Raw genomic sequence first — 20,300 nt, forward strand, 5'->3', positions numbered from 1 at the left:
AATAATATTAGTATAGAAAGTATTGATTCCATTACAAAAAAATATTTGCTGTTTTAACTTCACACGAAAACCAATGTCGTAGGTACAAACTGCTCGCTTTGGATGTTAAATTAATTTGAAGCTACGTTATAGTGCGGCGGGCGTTTACCTCGTTAGGTGGAACCATATCAGTGTTACATAACGACTCACCGTTAATTAACAAGACTACTTAGATGAATTTTAGTGGAAAACTGACAAACTATGATATGAACACGCATTTGGAGGTTGTAATATGATGTGGTCGGAAGTATAGTGATAAGTTTTTACGGTTTTATTCGGTGTTTCTACAAATATGTGTTAACTAATGAGTGTTTATTTTACATATATACTAATAGCTGACATAATCAGAGTTTAGTCTACGTGTGTACGCTAAGTGAAACTATTTTAAAAGATTAGTTAATAATCATTTTATGAAAATATAAACATGATGTGGATCCTCTTATTTGCAGAAAATATCAATGAAGCTGGTAAAACTGAGTGTATTAAATGGAAAAGAAGCTATCGTAGAAATAAACATGTAACTTGTATGTATTTCATGCTATTTGCTTGTTAAATACGCAAGAAGCTTTTAGACTGCTTAAGTTAGTGCATACCTACGTGTGTTCCATACAGCAGGTAAATATAGTTCCAATTTAAATCTCTTAGGTATACCCTAGTAAGGTAGTTCAAGATCTGTTCAAGTACATTAACTTACCTTATAAGTGTAGCAGGATCTTGTAGATCTACCTTATGAAAATATTTATTAATACTAGCTTTCCGCCCGCGGCTTCGCCCGCTTTGTGCTTTAAACTATACTATCTCTCAAGTTGGATCGAACTGCACATGGTGTGCGAATTTTATTATAATCGGTTAAGTGGTTTAGGAGTCCATTGAGGACAAACATTGTGACACGAGATTTATATATATTAGAAGATAGTTATAAATTTGAAGACCTCTTTAATAGTTAGAAATTTAGAGTCAAGATTTTTAATGTATCCGTTATATTTTTCATATCAAAACATGAATAATATCCACTTCTATCATGATGAACCACTGAGTCGATTTGGATGAAATTTGTGACAAAGGCATGCGGATGATGCCGCGGTGGGAAAGTAATATTCTTTCAGAGGTTCCTACGCAATGATATTCAGTCAAACGTACATACAGAAAAACATTATTTATTCATCCGTTCGACAGTTTTCCAATCCCATTTGCTATATAACGTGTATAAACAATAAACATTATGTTTAAAAATTGTAGTAGGTATGCCTAGTTTTCACACTACAATGAGCAACTACACGAGCGCACGTTCCAAGTTCCAACTAATGTTTGTCCAAACGTATTGAAAGTTCCGACAATCGATGCGTGCTCACTACTTCCATTTGTATCACAAACGACCAGCAATTTATTTCAAATAATGAATTTACGTCCTCTCTCGTCCCCAATTTATAACCACGCTACGCTACAAACACAGGCGAAATAATAAAACACATTCATTTTGTTTAAATTTTATTTTCGTAATATTCAACTGTTGACAGATAACAAATGATCTTACAATATCCAATTTGTACATAATGACTTAAGAAAATATGGCAACACTCATATTTTAACAATAAATACGTGAAATCTGTAGTCATTAACTGTTCGTAAATTATTCACGCATTGAGAGTAACTATGAAACGGGAAAAATTCTTATTTTCACTAATCCTATAACGTAGTTATTTTTAAAAATAATTTAAATTACGATACAAATATTTAACAAGTTAAACTCGACAGCAGTCAATGACGAACAAGAATGACAACCACAATAAAGATGTAAGTATGTAATACAACTACTATTATGCCACAAAAAATGTCTTTTATATAGATAATAAAATTGATTAATATCTAAAAATACAGTTGATATTACATCTGTATGAAGCAAGTTTATTGTATAAGTATTACGGCATTTTATAACGGCACAATATTGAAACATGAATATCAACAAATTAAAAACTGGCGTCAATTATTATATCTCATTGAAAAAGGACACACTTAATAACAGAATGAGTAAACCGGCTTCCTTCACCGACACATGTATTAATGCAAAAAATCAACGCACAAACCGCGTCACACTTTCGACGTAACGTTTAATTAAAGACAATTCTTGTACCATGAATCAGTAAAGACTATACTATTGTTAATTTTCATTTAAAACTTAAGCATAAAATGCTTCAAAATGCGACCGCAGACTCACGTTTCACAAAGCTAGAATCGTAATCGAAATCACAACATTTAATCCCCTGAAGGGCATAAGACAAAAGTTAAACATTTGACAATATCAAAGAACTATCTCTTAAAACCGACGATACCTAATGCTCCCTAATTTCAACAGACAACTTTCAATCTTAGTAAACATTCCCATGTCCAAAATGGCCGACGTGTAGGCTGATCGTTTCTTTTTCACATTGGGTACAGATATATTACAATACGTACAATTCCCGATAAATCGAATAGTGATTCGTCAACAGAAATTTCTATAACGTTTTCCCTTAGCTAAATGCTTTTCTCTCTTCCTGATATTTGGCGATCGCAGATAAGCATCGCGTCGTCTTCCTCTATAATTTTTGAGTATTTTCCAATCTAATCTCTAACAACGAAATACAAATCTAATATTACTTCTACTGTCTGCGACAAGCGTGCACTTTGAACAAATATTTTCGAGGTAATTTTCAACTCGGTTATTGCAAAATTGGCACATGTGTCTGAGTAAATAAGGTATATTTTGACGAATCACGCCCACTGTACCCGCCGCCGACAAAGTCGTTCGTTGAAAAACTTGTGACGACCGCACATCGGTATAGTAAGACGACGCATCATAAAATGTACAATTAAAATTGATATGAATCGATTAGTCTAAATTCATATTGTGCGCAAACGTACGCGGCGGGGAAGACGAGTTTGCTATACAAGTTTTTTAACGAACACTTAACCTCCCGAACCGTCATTACAATCCGTGAACTAGTGCATCAAACGTTATAGTGACACTTTGAAAGACAATAGTTCGAAATGAAAAATATATATAATATACCTATTTACAACTTTCCATTTCTCGTCTCGTTGCTCCAATACAGATCTCCGTTGATCCGAGTCTCACATTTCCTAGAAATTCTCCATTTCATGAATCGTATATAACCCCGATACATTCCAATACATTTCCATCCCGTCCCGGTGTAATACTGCAAAACGCACTTCGTCACTCGTATCGCTAACGTACGACTAGGTATTAACTTTGATAAATTTCAGAAAAATTCCTATCTATATTTCTTCTACACTTTAATAATACCTACGTTAAAACTGAATGATATTTCAGTCAATTTTCTATTTCGTTAAGAAACTAATAAAGATTGGTGATTGAAAATTCGACAATGATCTGATATCATTTATGCTTAAATATTATGTGGAACCTAAAAATAATGAATTTATATTAAATAATCGTAACTAGTCAAATCAAATTGGATATCTAATGATGAATGATGTAAATATATAAAATCATAATTTATAAACAGCCCCATTTGGAGTTGCAATACTAAATAATACGTGTAAGCCGACATCGGCGGTTCTCTCGAATGTGATGGGGATACCGAGGCATCTCAACTGCCATTATATGACAAGGTTATTTTGGCGAATGCATACAATCTTCATCATAACTTACAAAAGGAATAAGAATTTCATCAGTGAGATAAGAGACACATTTTTCACTAATGAAAAATCTCACAGATTTTTTTTTGATAGATTTTCAAATATATCATCATTATTTAATTGGAAACAAAACATATTATGACGTTGGCAATACAGTTACAAATCTGCCAGTGTCACGTTTAAAAATAATGCACTTTTCTATAATATTAAACTACAATATAAACGTCCTTGGTGCAATAAAGAGAAGCTATATATTACTGCCAAAACAGTAACACTGGCTGTCAATAAAGTGACATAACAATATGGCGACGTTCCTTCCGCTTCGTATTGGCGCCAAAACAACCTTGTCATACAGCATCCGTATATCATACATCACCAGATTATTCAACTTATTGCATTAATCTCACACATGATGTCACCATCTATAGAACTAGAAATCGGAATAATAGGCATGCAGTAACAAAAACGTCGAAGACAATGTTTGCATGCAAGCTAGAACGACGCAACGCCACGCGAGTGGACACACGAAATATTGAATAATCGAACACGATTATCGACTGATAAGACGAAGATATCGACAAATGCAGCTACAACAACACTAAGCCCGAACGCGTCATTGTATTATACCTTCGACGTACAACAAAAACTAGACTCACAATCACGCCCAAAAATTGATAGAAGCAAAACTCTGCCTACGCGTGTAATAGGCAGAGTTTTTAAAGAGCGATACTAATAGACTTTGAACATTATTGCAACGAAATAAGGTGTTGATTTCAATGAATGCACTACGTAAACATTTATTGACGACCTTTCAATAGGCGATTGTGAGTCTAGCTGTTGTTTTCCGTCAATGAATTATACGTATTTGCGACGTTTGCCAATAAAATCGTGGTGGTAGCTTGCATGTGCCCGCTTCGGGCGGGCAGCTTACGAGTTCATCGTCTGGTAGAATAGCAGGGTCTCTTCGAAGATGAGGCTCTTGAGGGTTTCCTTTGGTAGATCGTCCAGCTCCATCGTGAACCTGAACGGCTCTTCAGCTACGGGCTGGAAATAATAAGAAAATTAGAATCCACAAAACATTATATTACTACATCTAAATCATACGATTTTAATAAGAAGACAATGGATAAATTATAATTTGCGGTCTTTATGATTATTGCAACTTTTCCTTTTTATCCGTCAGTTTGAATGTCAGTGTACACTGGTCACAGAAATAAGAACTGATTCGTATTTGCTTTTTGCTTATGTATTTCAGTAATTTATTCTCACTTAACGAAAGCATATTATTCATTAACGTGCATTGTAATGATCTCTTAATCCAACATTCATAATGATCGTCACACCAGCTAATAATTAACTCATTTAACTAATAATAAAATATTAATGTACAATTAACAATAAACGAGCTTAAAACATAAATAATTAATTAATACAGCCTTGTAATAACTCAATTACAGCACATACAACAAACATGATTTAAATTTATGGCAATTGAGGGTAGTTGTTAAATAAATAATTAAACAAATAGAACACATGACCGCTACTTTCATTAGATTGCTTTGCTAGGTCAGCTCTCTGTGGAATTCGTTGTTTTCAATTAATTTTCTCTTTGTTAGTTTACTTTATTCTTCATATAAAATATAAATTACTTGCTGTATTTTTTTATGAAATTTATATTTCGTTTAGACAAATATATCGTGCGTGAAATTAAATAAGCAGAAAAAAGGTTTTTCTGAATATTTCTTTGTTATTTAATTATGTTGAATCATGAAAGAAACGTTGGGTAAGCACAGATTCTAAAAACCAGGGCAATTCCAAGAATTGGAAGTAAAAAAGTATTTTTTTTTCTAGGGACGATCCGGTCCATTGCAATTGATGAGAATTTATCAAAGACGTTCAATTCGCAGAAAGACTCATGACAAAGCTTATATTGTGTTTAAAAAGGGAATTCGCTTTTTCTGAGCTTTAAATTTTGTTTTTCATCTTAATCTAAGAACTTTCCCGAATTTTGATTTAGCTAATAGTTGTTAGAACATGAATAATGAGAAAAGTTTCATGTGAGAGCGCGAACTTTTAATTCAACATCAGTTTGGTTTCTTCAAAGTGGCTTTCTATATAAATGAAGATTTACATGAACTAGCTTTCCGCCTGCGGCTTCGACCGCTTTGTCTTAACCTAAAACATTTATATACTAAAACCTTCCTATTGCGTTGTTTTAAAAATTTAAGTATACATAGGGACATAGGGACAGAGAAAGCTATTTAGTTTTATACTATGTAGTGATAGTTATGAATCAGAAAACGTAATAAATTTAGTGAGGTGGGTCCCCTAATGTCACACGTAAATATGTGACGAGCTAACAGATTGAGGTTTTTTGTATCAACCACCAACTGAAAGGACTTTTAACGTGCAGCAGCTCAATCTCAAAACAGAAAACGGTTGTTCAGTTTATAGCGTATTTTCCTGTCCTTTCAGTTCACATACTGTGGTTATATACTCTGTTATCTATATTATGGTATCGACAATGAGTCTGCTTATTTGTTATCTTTCTGTCTTATAATTATCCATCATGATCCATCTCCCATAGCGAAAATGTATGAACCTATTGTATTTTGTTCTTGATAATTCGGCCCAAGTAATGCGGCACTGTAAGACGCATCGCAACGAAACAGACCGAGGTGAAAAGCCTAGCTTAATTGAATTACACCGCCGTGAACACAACACGTATACACTAATTAATTAACGTGAGCATTACGCGAATAATGGGTTTATCATTCGTCACATTGTGACATTATCTGATATTGTAATGCTATCAGCATTGAATTACTGGGAAACACTTGATCCGTGACATAATTTCTGTAAACAAATTAGAACATTGTACCTATGTATTTTACCGAATTCGATTTGCAATTGCCAATAACGCTATACTCACAGGTCCAAGACACACTTGAAACGGAATTTTAAATGCTATTGTGTGCCTCGAGTGAGGCTCCGTGTAGAAGACCCTTGCTTATCTCATTTGCTTTTCTTGACAGGGTAAAGGAAATTTTCCATATTACATTACGAAAAAGATTGTCCGATAAACTGATTCGCAACTCATAAATATTGAGTGAACGACGATGACATAAAACTAAAAATAAAATCCTTTGGAACCTAAATTTTCCGACCGGTTTTATGGTTTGTACAAGAACCTAGATTTCATAAATCAGCAGTCGGCAACCTTTTGCCAGGCAAGGGAAACAAGACGGCAAAGTAAACTTGTGATATTAAATTCGTTGGCAGATGCTGTTATAAACCAATCATCGAAGAAAATCCCCATAAGGAAACGTATTTCCACCACCTTTTAACTATCAACACGTTAAAACAGATGAAAAGTGAGACGAGGGCAAATATATAGCTTATGCGGTATAAACGTCACAGGGGGCGTGTGTCGTGACCCCGGCGATTCGGCACGTCACGCGCACGGGTCACATCTCATCAAGCAACTCGCAAAACCGTCACTGCCCATTAAAACATTACCAACATTAATTTCAGAGTGACTTGGTATTAAATTTCTTGCACAAGGCGCTCAATTTTTAGAACGTCGCGCGCCGTCATAATTTCAAATTAATTTCAACGAAATTATTTATGAGTTATAAAATTACTCTTAAAATACACGAGCGAAAGACTTGACCTTGTTGAGCGACATTTTTCATTGAAATTTAAACCAAAAAATATATCAACGAATTTTTAATATGTAGATATAATGAGAAAGATGTACTAGTAAGAAAAATAACAAGAAAAACGCTTGCTTCAGTTCACAATTACGCTCGTGTGGTTCGGGTAAAAATTAGCCTTTTGTTATTTCAGGGACTAGAAAATCTACATACCTATCAGACTGTGTATTGGGCTATTTCTACTACAGTCAGCAGACATAGAAACATTCGCACTTTTTCATATTTATGGAATAAAAGGATAACCACATATAATTTTCACACAAGCACTTGCCAGCGTACTTTAAAATACTCGTCGCTTGTTAAATATTTGATTTTGATTGGCTGAACAATACATCATGTTAAGTGCATACAAAATGTAGCTGAAATACGAGAAAAACTATTGAAATTTCTTTTGCCGACACTCGGGTTTTATCCACGTAGGTGATGCAAAATAGAATCTCTAATGGTGCATGCTTACATTCGTGTGACTCGACGAAACATCCGTATACGAATGTCGTCGAATATTCACACAATCGTTTCCCTTTGATTTCTTTCGAAAAACCGCTCTTACCACGAATACGCGAATCTCAAGACGAATAGTTTTCACTGTTTACATAATATTGTGTTCGTTATTCGCCTAGCTACTCGCACGAACGTGAAAATACACCATAAAAGTTATAGCCTTGCCTTTGAGTTTGTTTCATCTCGTAGTGGCTTCAGGCGAAAATGAGATCGTAACATCGAAACATGCCTGGTGCTGAAGGTTGTTTTCGTTTTGGATTATAATAATGGTGGTATTCTATTAACGTAATTTGAGTAATGTTATTTTATCTTGATATTAGTTTAATTAAAGTTTGATTATTCGTTTACTTTGAGTTAATTGTAGACTTTGGGCAAAAACAAATTCAAAGCGTTCGTTCTTGGAAACTTATACGATTATGTTTGTTAAAGTTTCTGAAATATTTATTTTTCTTTTATTTTTATACTGTTATGTCTGTGTCGATGGTTTATAATCCAATTGCTATCTATTACATTTATGTAAACGGTAATTAAAATACTATAGTAAAACTCAGATATATTAAAAAAAAAATCAAATTGCCTGTACCAGATTACTAGTACGAAAAGATAAGAGAAAAATACGATAACACAGTTTCAGAAAATAAGGCAAAGTTCGTTCCTTTCAATATCAACATACGAAACGCGACCCGAAAAGCGTTCATAGCGAATGCTTCATTGTGCTCAAATGGGGTAATCTCTATTTATTTTCTAAGTAAGTAGCGGGTATCAAGTATTCAGTGGGGATAAAAGATTGCAAACATGTCGAGTAGAGAGTCTCACTTGTTTACTTTTACGCTGACGTCAGAGCTGGATTTGGCCCTTCAAAGAGTAGTACTGAATTTGTATTATGCATATAGTCTTAAGCTTTATGTGTATAGCGTTTAGGTTAAAAAACTATTTATATAAAATTAATCATGTTTTCAATGAAAAAACAAAGAATGTAAAAGAAACTTCAGTAGGTAAACGATTATTGATGAGTGATGACTCTACGGATAGGTAGTATTAAAACATTCAAATCAATAAATACTATATAATAAATAACATCTCAAAAAAATTATATTCAACTATGGAGAGTATAAGTGTTTTAAACTTTTTTGCAATCAAAACTTGGTTCGCACGCACCTACATATTTCATGAAACGCTGTTTATAAAATTTTCTAAAGCATTACGTGTAAAGGAACAAACGACACCCCTTGAATAAACAAATAGAAACAATTTGTAACGCGGCGTTAAATTGCCGAGATACATGGATAATTGTGCTGGATTATATCAAAGGTCTCCGAAACCGTATAATCTAATTCATTGTGTGTTCTAAATTAGCATTTCATTTCTGAGATTTTATAAAACCACCTTTTTAATACCTGTTATTCTTTGAAATGTTTTTAATAAATTAGGGCTTAATTAAGTAGAAATCTTACATAGTTTATTATGTCATTTTATATCAGAAATGTTTATAGTTTACTAGAGGTCCGCCCCGGCTTCGCCCGTGGTACATATTTCGCAATAAAAGGTAGCCTATGTCCTTTCTCGGGTATCAAAATATCTCCATACCAAATTTCATGCAAATTGGTTCAGTAGTTTAGGCGTGATTGAGTAACAGACAGACAGACAGAGTTACTTTCGCATTTATAATATTAGTAAGGATTAGTACAAAGACACGTTTATAAATCTGTACATTCAAATAGTTCTTTCCCTATAGTACAGTCCTTGACTATTGCAACAAAATCGCCATTACACGCTTCATTACGCTCCGTGTTCCAAAAAGACAAAAAATGTTATCTGAAAAATGAACTGGAAACTCTATTTGTGACCTGAATGAACGGGCCAGCTCACTTTTCAAGCTTTGTGAGCGAGTTTTTATCGCGCTTTCATTAGATCGGGCTGTAATTTAACAATAGTTTTGTACGAGTTGCGCACACGGATTTATTCCAGACAATCTGGAGAGTCATTATAGAAAATAACGATGAATTGCTATCTATATACTTCGTTTTATTTACCATTGTAATAATTTAATTCATTACTTAATTTTCTCTACAACTCATAAAACAGAACATCTCGCTCGGTCCTGTTCGTACACAAGCCGGGCAATTACCTGACATTCGTAATGCCATTCTGGAGAATGTACAACGTATCTATAACTGAAAACATTTTAGTTATATAATCCGACCAAATTACCGTAGATTACAGATCGTAGTACTGGACGCGTTCGGGAACAGCTACACCTATATATAATGGAGAAATGTCGCATACCCACGGCCCTCGGAGAAGAAGCCGGACGCTTATGCGATGTCTGTTTCTTACCGACTACTGTATTCTGTAGACCAGAGTATTGGTACAGTACGATTCAATCTTAATGGCGGCTCGGGAAATCGTACGAATCGATGCTCAGATAACAATTTTAGATATCAGCGGTACGTTAAAGGACACCTGCGCGCACGTGCATTCGCAGCTAACTTCCGAACCGCCATTAAGTTTGAAAAGAACTGTATGGTTGTAATTCGCCAGAATCACTGCACCTAATGGTACACGCCGTTTAGCATGTTGTCCAGCAGGTCTAACGCTCGCGGCTCTGTGTTCGCGAACAGCTGGATCCAGGGCACACGGGTTTATAACCTCAAATTACCTCATCATGCGGATCGTAGTACTGCTCAAGGTACGGGTGTGCAAGGGCATCTTCCACCGTGATCCGCTTGTGCGGGTTGAACGTCAGCATCTTGTCCAACAGGTCCAACGCCCGCGGCTCCGCGTTCGGGAACAACTGGACCCAGGGCACACGCGGTTTGTACGGCAACGACTCGAGGTAGCCCCGCGCCTGTGGGAAGTCCAATTTCGTAAATTATGACGTCATTGGTTATGACGAAAAAGCTTCGAGGGGAAGTTTTGCAAGGTTTCTGGAACGTTATAATGGTAATATAACACAAAAATGTACAATATAAATTATAAAATATTACTTAAAAAATATATCTGGTGTAGATATGCATTTGTCTCAATGATTGAGGAGAAAGGCACGTCGATTCTTTTTGTTGACCAGTTACAATAAAATTATTCAAATTAAAGCTAAATTAAACATTTCATTGTATAAGCTATCTTTTCCTTTTTTTAGCTTTCCACCCGCGTCATCGCCCGCGCACTCAAAGAAAAACCCGCATATTTCCCGTTCCCGTGGGATTCCCGAGATAAAACCTATCCTATGTCCTTTCTCGGGTATCAAAATATCTCTATACCAAATTTCATGAAAATTGGTTCAGTAGTTAAGGCGTGATTGAGTAACAGACAGACAGACAGAGACTTTCGCATTTATAATATTAAGTATGGATTAAAGTTTTCAATTTTTAAAACGGATTAAATAAGTATAAGGTAAGTTTCTAACGAAAGCGTATAGCAAAATTAATATCTAGTAAAATAACGTTTAAATTACACTTGGAAATTCCGAAATATACGCTTGTATTTGTAAGCGAATAAACTAACAAAAGTTTTACTTTATATTAGCTCATCATTTTCTCGACCTCAAATATACCAACTTTACGCTCCTAAACAAACCCCAACTTAGACTAAAAAAAATATTTTATTTTGTAACTACTTTGTTATTCAAAGAGATTCTTGTAATTCTTTCTTTGTAAAGATATAAATATACCAGTTAGAAAAAGGATTTTGATTTAAATAAGGAAGGCAAGAGTTACTAAAGATATACGGTTGAGAAAATTCAACCAGATTGAGAAACAATTGTAAGAAACATAAACTTTCAGACTACCCTCGGGTTGTGTCGCAACTGGTACTATATTTTAGGTCGAAATTATTCAATACAAAAACAATAAGTACCTATTCAAAGGTACGCCGAAATGTTTTTGTGTAAATATTTTCGAACAAACTGTATACAATTCGTAAAAAATTGTATACTCTCATGGTAGTTGATATGAATTTTTGTTAAAATCACAACCCGGCCTATTAAAAAACGTATATGGATCGGAATTGTGGCAAGGTTTTATTTTACTTGTAGTGCTTATTAGCTGTTTCTTATCTGTACTGACACTTCAGTCATATATGACTGTATGTACACTATTCTGACGAAGTATTTCAATAACTAATACTATTTCGATTTAACGTTATGTAACAATACCACAACAATACCTACAAAAAAGGCTGGCCGGAAGAACACACCATAAAATATGGCTGGCTCCAACAAACTCAATAAGATGTTTGACTACAGACAAAATTATATGTTAACCAATTCCACTACGGCTAGCTCACTTAACGAGAAAATCTCAACATTTCATAATCGCATTAAACAATCCTGTAGCCGTGCTAAAATAATTACCCAAATTATTTAGTCGGATAGCTTTTATCCGAGTTTTACTGAAACGATCGCACTAAAGCTCGTTAAAACTTTTCACAGAAGCAAAGCAAATAATGGTCGGCTGACTGTATAACAGTGAACGAATATACGAGACCAATTTCGTACGCTGGTTCACAATGTGGCTTGATTGTGACCACGTCCAGCGGTCGATAAGCGAAACAGAGTATCAGTTATGCCAAATTCATTTCCACATAATATGCCTCAACTTTGGACAACCACATGTCTTTACAATCTATCTTCATACTATATGACACATATTTTAATTTTTAATACAAGTCTCTACGGATGCAAGTTTCGCGAAACAACAGCTAATGAAACAGTCGTTTTAAAATTTGGCTCAGAGTACGTAGCGCAGAAGACACAAGGTACTTGCAAGGAAAAAGTTAGCAGTAAAAAGATAAAACTTATGGCAAGCGGGGTCCTTGTGTGTAACAGCTGCAAGATCTTCATAAAACTAGGAAACTGCGAGTTTATTTTAGTATCTTGCTAATGCTAATGTTTTGAATTCACCTGTTTTCCTTTATTTCGTATAATGTAGATATGGTTGAAAATTTTAATTTTGAATAAATTTGACGTTAACCCAGGTTAAAAATTAATATCTAAATCCATGGCACGGATCAAATACCAAGCCCCATCCAAAATTTCAATTACGTTCAAGTTTTTTAAAAAGGAGTGAAGATCTTTATTTATTTATTTATTTATTTATTTATTTATTTATTCACACACACATCAATTACCTTTACAGGATTAACCCAATGCGGTACTGACTAAAAACTAAAATCCTTATACATATATTAAAACGAATACTTATACTAAAAACTTAAACTTATAAACTTACAATCTACTAAATGGACAAACAATGACAATATACACAATCCAATAATAAAAATACAATCCAATAATAAATACAATCTAAAAAATAATAAATTAATAACAAATAATATAAAGAAGAACCTTTGATAATTCACCCAACTTGCATGTAAATATGTCCACCCTCCCATGGAGGTCATTAAGAACGCGGAGAGCTCGCACCAGAGGAGACTTCGCAAGCAGCTTGGTTCGTGCTTGCGGTACGTAGAGTAGTGGGGGCTTGTGACGCTTCTCAACGTACTTGTCCGGCACATACATCTTATTGTCATTTCCCAATAGATTGTTTGGTACTCTAACGTTTACAAAACCCAATAATAATAACGAAATATATATCTACAGCATCAAAAATACATGTACAATAAAGAGCCCATTACCGAAGAGTAAAGACATACAATTTCTATTGTATCGAAAATTTCAATAACATTCTATACGAGAACAAACAGAAGCCCAATTACATGTTTCTGTATCGAATTGTGTGTACATAGGACCGGCGAACGTTAATTATGATTCCTTATCGTTTTCTAAAGACGTGACATTACATAAAATAGGATATTGTTTAGCGAATCAATTTTCTCGCAGATATTTAAAAACATAGATAACACTGGTCAACAATGATTTTGTTGCCCTGGATGTGAAAGTGGTTTCGAATAATTTAATGCATATTATATATATAGAACTATTAATGGTTTTGGTAGATTGGCTCTAGTTTTTTTTTTATCCTAATTTTCTTACTAGGCTCTAAAACGCAGCATGAAATAGAAGGTATATTTGTTTTACATCATTTATTTATTACAAAGTTTTACTTATTGTTTTGTTTTAGTATTTAATTAATTCAAATGGATATAAAAATAGAGAAAAATCATTAAAACTTATGAAATAGTACAAGGAAATAGATTTTATAAGCATCTCTTCTTAGTTAATTTTGGGACAATAGTTTTCTTATGGACCATCAGTAATCTGCCATCATGTGACGATCCCATATACCCTGATACCATTATTCCATAATTTTTACTTCTTTTTCGATGTGTTCTTCCTGTTTCTCACAGAAATTCCGCAGATTTACTGGATATCTATCCAGGAGACTGTGGGCAAAGTGTAGCTTTATGCTCGTATTTGCTCATAAAATAATGAAGTTTTTTAAACAACTGTTGTGCCATTTCTTTATAATTTGGTGTTTTAAATTAATCTTAAATTAATTAATACTATATCTCTCCATAATTTACATTCAGTATCAGTTATTAAATTTTGTTAAATTTTCATTTTTTATCAATTGTCGACACGCCCGTCCTGTAGGGCCATCGGGTATTTGCTTTGTCTAATTCTATTAATAAAAACATCAAGGGAATTTCGTATACCTATCCACTTTGCTGACCAAGTGCTACTGGGTTTCTTTAACTCAATACAAACCGAACATTGTTGTTCATAAAAATGTTTTTTTACAGAAACCATTTATTATTCTGATATTCTACAGTCAGTTTTATAGAATAGGGTTCTGTCTGAGCGAATAAATGTGCAGAAAACGTAATTCACCTAAAAATAAACACTTGTTAGTAACCCGTACTCTGAAGGGCCGTAAGAAATTTTTATATATGAAAATCCAAATTAAAAAAAAACTAGAGCCAATTAAATAATTTTAATGATTACATTCGCAAACTGGGTACTTGAAATATATAAATCTGTAGAAATATCCAGGGCAACAAAAAAAATTTGTTTTTTTGTTGAGCTGTGTAATATATAGCGCTATTTGTCTCTTATATTATGATGGGTTTGTGTGAAAATCGGCGTAACTAAAAGTAATTAATTTAAGTGCGCTATATCCACCAATCAGCGAAGGCTTTTAGGTCAGACTTTGATAGATTACCTAACTGGAAGTTAGTTAATCATTTGATAGGTTGATGAGAATAACTATATTATTTTATATATAAAGCATATAGAATAATCAATATTTCGCAAAATATTGGGAATAAAAAACGACAATAATGTACAAAAAAAAGATAGAACAAAACACAAAAAATGCTCAATCATCCAATTATGGTTGTAAGAGTCATAAAATAAACAAAGTTACTCTGTTGAGTATGAAACTACGAGTTATACCGAGACTATCACTTTCCTGCTTCATAAACTTTACACGAACTATCGTTGTTATTTTAATACTTTTCGACGCTACTGTTGAACGCATTTCATATGAATTTTTTGTATTTTTTTTTTGTATACTAGCGTTCAGGTAAAATGTTTGCTCTATAGTCTATCGTATTCTAATTTTCTTTATTGCCTTGCAGCAATAAATGGTAATGCTCATAGCCCAACCCTAAAGTAATTTGGAAAGAGGACACCGTAACAATTTCTTTTTTCCATGATGATTATATGGGTAAAATCAAGGGGATTGTTTTGGGCTGACTAAAGCAATTTTGTCATAGCTATTTTGGGTACAACTTTTTTTTTATAACAAGATTATAGGTTATGCTGTATCGGTGATGTGAAAGCGTTACAAACAAACGGACAAACTTGCACATCAATGTTTTTTTCGCTCTGTTTTCCGAGGACAATTAAATATAACAAACATTGCATAGTTTATAAAACTGTAAAGCATATAAAACTAGAAAAAGTAAACACTCTGAACTGAAATATCTAAATTTTTTTTCATTTCATTTCTCTCGTCTTCAAGGAGAGTTCGATTGGAAAGTAATTATTTCAATCAACTTCTATCTTAATTATTCTAAATTATATTTAACTCAACCACCATTGGGGAGCGATTTGAAACTTCTCCATTTTAATATCGCTAATATCACCAAATAAGGCGACTTTTGTTATCACTTAGTCCGCTCAGTTGTTTTCACTCTTGTAACCCAAAACACCTCGTTAATATGGCCTCTGTTTCACCTTAGCATAATTTATTGTGAAGTTTCTATAAACCCGTTTATTAACAAAACACAAGGGAAACATCGCCTGAATAACAAACTTTGGGAGCGGAGCGATATATATTGAATACTAAATATTTAAGGTCCGAACCTCTAAGGCACCTTTACATGCTTAACTTTTGAATTAATTTACGGGTTACTATATCGGACCCACGTATATGTGATTGAAATCAAATGAAAGAGCTTTATAATTCTTAAGTCATTGTAAATAGGAAATATCAGACCTGCCCGTCACATTACTATCTGTACGAATTAACTTGAGACCTGAGAAGATAACGTTATTTAAAATGTAATATTTTAAGGACCTTTCCAAAATAAATAAAATAATGGAATGTAATTCACACTAAGTAAGTACCAGTATCACTAACTTTGGGTTGTAATATTTTTAAGGAAAAAATATTACAACTCGACTCGGTTCGAATGCGACATATTAGTCGCATTCCAACCGAGTCTTAAGTTAACTCGTCCGGGTCGTCCATAATCCACATGAAATAATTTCTGAAGAAATAATAATAATTATTATTCATGTAAAGAAAAGGAAAGAGATACTGATTCATAAACTACATTCTACGCTCGAGTACATTGAATATTTCTTATAAAATATCCAGAGAAATGTGTATTTAATTCACGTAGTCATACGAGTAGGTATATATCTATCTATCTTAGAATAAAGGTGGGTTCCCACGGCATGTCTGCTTCACAAGCATCGGCAGACGACAAGCGCATGTCGCCGTCCGTCGCGATTTGAACTGAGCGTTCCCACGGCATGTCTGCGTATGGCAAGCACTGGCGAGCACGGTGGACGGGTATTCCTACTAATACCTAATCTGTGGGTCATTACAAGATGTTAAGTGATACGTTAATTAAAATTAGATGGGTGGTGTTTGATTTAAAAGGAGAAAAAAAAAAAATATGTACATATACATATTATATACGTATATATATAAAAATAGATACCTAATAATAAATAAATAAGTAAAAACAATATCTATAAATACATGCTATAAATACACATACATACACATATATACTTACATACATACATATCATACATGATACATAATACATAACTATGTATAAATAAAAATATTACAGCTCGTTGAAGAGATGACGTATTTGTACGATAATAATAATTATCGTACGGTTCCGAACAATGACGCGCTACAGACGGCAAGCCCCGACGGACGTCGACCAACGCCGTCGCACCGCGCCAAGCGCGCACCTTTGATCTTACCGACTTCCGATGGATAGCACATGCGTCGGCAAACATCGTCAAACTACCACAAGCGCGCCGATTCCCATGGCATGTGGTATGGTGTGGCGCGGTCGGGTTTGTGAAGCAAACATGTCGTGGGAATCAGGCTTAACGTAAACATCTTGGATACGGCTTTGAGTCTTTTTTGTTAACTCTCGAACATTCACTTTATAGTATAAATATTAATATGAATCTTTTAATTATATTTTCAATTCGTTGTTTCTATATTCAGATTGTGTTATGCGTAACATTATAAGTTTTTCAATCTGGAGAAATTTCTCTCTATTTTTACGCAATTCAATGTAATTATAACTTGTTTATAAACACTTATATTATAATTAGAACATTTTACTTATTATTACTTGTGAGTATAATAATCATTACAAATTAGGCGGGTCTTTCTCATTAAAATCAGCTTACGGAGGAGTTGTATAGTTACAACCCCTTTGTATAAATGTATTTTTGCATTGGTATTGGAATAAATGTATTTTCGCTGTACCTATTATAGCAATAAATAGCTTTTAAAAATAACATCACGTGTCGCGTGCCCCTTGTGGGGAAAATAAAATCCCACATAACCCTCATCGATTTTCTAAAGAGAGTAGTTGATGAACCTTTTACCAATTATCATATATCACATTAAGACATTTTGTTTTAGGCATATTTTGTTTTCACCAGGAATCGAGTCCATAACAATTTGGTTCCAACTTATATACCCCAATACTAAAGAGTCGGCCAAGAACCTTTCGCTTATAAAATATTTCGTTGATCATTTTCCCTGACGTGAATACTTTCAATGCGATATACAATTCCGACAAAATATTTGCGTTACCTTTAGTGCAAAAAATATGAATGATATTTTATTCAGCTTTTTTCCTTATTTCACGTTTATTAAGGTGTTTCATAAAGTCAGAAGTCCTGACCATATTTTCCGCTCGAATAAGTCGAGCGAGAAGGACAACTTTAATTGACTTCCGTTCACATTTTACTTTGGGAAGAAAATTCTAAGTTTCCGAACTTATTATTTGCGTCTGAAAATTTAACAGGTCACCGTTAAACTGTTTTAAATTTCTTGCGAAAGTGTATACAATGGGTGCAATTTAAGGTATAACAAATTGGATTAAATATTTAAGACATATAAGTTCTCAAAGCAATTTGGATCATTTTTTAGATATTAACTAGCTTTCCGCCCGCGGCTTCGCCCGCGTTTTCAGAGAAAACCCCGCATAGTTCCCTTTCCCGTGGGATTTCCGGGATAAAACCTATCCTATATCTCAAGTTGGATCAAACTGCACATGGTGTGCGAATTTTATTATAATCGGTTAAGTGGTTTAGGAGTCCATTGAGGACAAACATTGTGACACGAGATTTATATATATTAAGATTACCAATGAGCATGTACAGTTTGTCAAACTTATGATTACTCCGTGTACATACTGTTTACTGAAGTAAATAATCATATAGTTAGTAGATAAACATACCAGTCTATTTTTCAAATTGCCTAAACATTTTTCTATGCCTACACCTATACCACCACAAAGTTAACTCTTGAAACACATAATATGAAATAAGTTACCTTCTCATTAATAATGCAGTCCAGATCCTCTTGACTGGGCGAACCGAGCACTCCCAGGATATGATTCAATTGGTCCAGATAATGTTTCCCGGGGAAGATCGGCCGGTTCGACAGCATCTCCGCCAGGATACACCCCACCGACCATATGTCTATTGACTTCGTGTAGCCCTGTGTGGGGAATAAACGCAAATAATAATCAATACAGTCTAAAAAACTAAATCGCGCTAAAACTCATGAAATAATTGAATATGTCACCGACCCTCGATAAGTGTACAAAGTTTGAAGGGCAGATTTATCCTTTTAAAATGGGTCAACATCGAGTCCAGAGGAGTTAGTTACATACAAACATACAGATGAATCTTATGTAAGCATGTTAAAAATCGTTTATGCATACAATACAATGATTCAACTCAGATCAGACACGACGATCACCTCAACTAGGAATAAACCTGTGCTTATTAGGTCCGATATTGTGAATTTAAGGGGAGCAAGGGAATGTCTTTTTTAAGGTCAGCGTTAACAGTACCAAGTATTAGGTAAACCATTGTAAGGAATATATTAATATCTGAACTCATTTCGTAGATTCTCCGTAGTCGACTCATTTCATTATTTGCCGAAATATATGTCAATATTATACAAATAATTCTCAATTCACGTACGATGAATAAAATTAGTTTTCCAAGAGAAACATCGTCTTCTTGCAGTAATATAATTTAATTAAAAACTGATATAAACCATCTAAGCGTGCAGTATTAGTGACATAAAATAATACTTTATCATAGATAAGCATTTCCAATAAGTGGGAAATAAATTGAGTGGCTTTTAGAATTGGAATATAGATTACAAAACCATAAACTCTTCGTAGTGACTGGGTTACAGATAAAGAATTTTACGACCTCCAATGTATTTAACCGTATGTCGCCCCTTATTTGAATATGTATTACATAGCTATAAGGGTCTGCAAGATCAAAAAAGACGATATCCATATCTATACTAATATTATAAAGCTGAAGAGTTTGTTTGTTTGAACGCACTAATCTCGGGAACTACTGGTCCGATTTGAAAAATTCTTTCGGTGTTAGATAGCCCATTTATTGAGGAAGGTTATAGGCTATATTTCATCACGCTACGGGCAACAGGAATGGAGCCACGGGGGTGAAACCGCGCGGAGCAGCTAGTTTTATTATAAGAGTTGAATTCTTGGTGATGTGTTTTTGCAGTCAAAAGAATCACAGATATACAACCTATGATACTTTTGACTGCAATAATTAGTAAAAAAAAGTTTTGACGGTCGCCCACAGACAAAAACGTTTATGACCGATCTTTGCAAGTGGTTATTAATTATTAAGGTATAAGTTTCCTTTGTTTCTGTGAA

At 34.0% G+C, this 20,300-nt stretch overlaps 1 protein-coding gene across 1 annotated transcript in view; it reads right to left on the minus strand.

The window, feature by feature from the left end:
* Positions 1-1,514: 1,514 nt before the first annotated feature.
* Positions 1,515-20,300, minus strand: part of LOC123691200 (mitogen-activated protein kinase 1) — a 56,783-nt gene continuing 37,997 nt past the window's right edge. Inside the window, exons 6-8 of the mRNA XM_045635485.1 lie at positions 18,926-19,093; positions 10,576-10,764; positions 1,515-4,743 (exon numbers count right to left, since the gene is read on the minus strand). Of these exons, the coding sequence (XP_045491441.1) occupies positions 4,627-4,743; positions 10,576-10,764; positions 18,926-19,093 (474 nt within the window). The 3' untranslated portion in view covers positions 1,515-4,626. The remainder of the gene's footprint in view (positions 4,744-10,575; positions 10,765-18,925; positions 19,094-20,300) is intronic.

Source organism: Colias croceus, chromosome 4 (genome assembly GCF_905220415.1).
Source record: "Colias croceus chromosome 4, ilColCroc2.1".
NCBI lineage: Eukaryota > Metazoa > Arthropoda > Insecta > Lepidoptera > Pieridae > Colias > Colias croceus.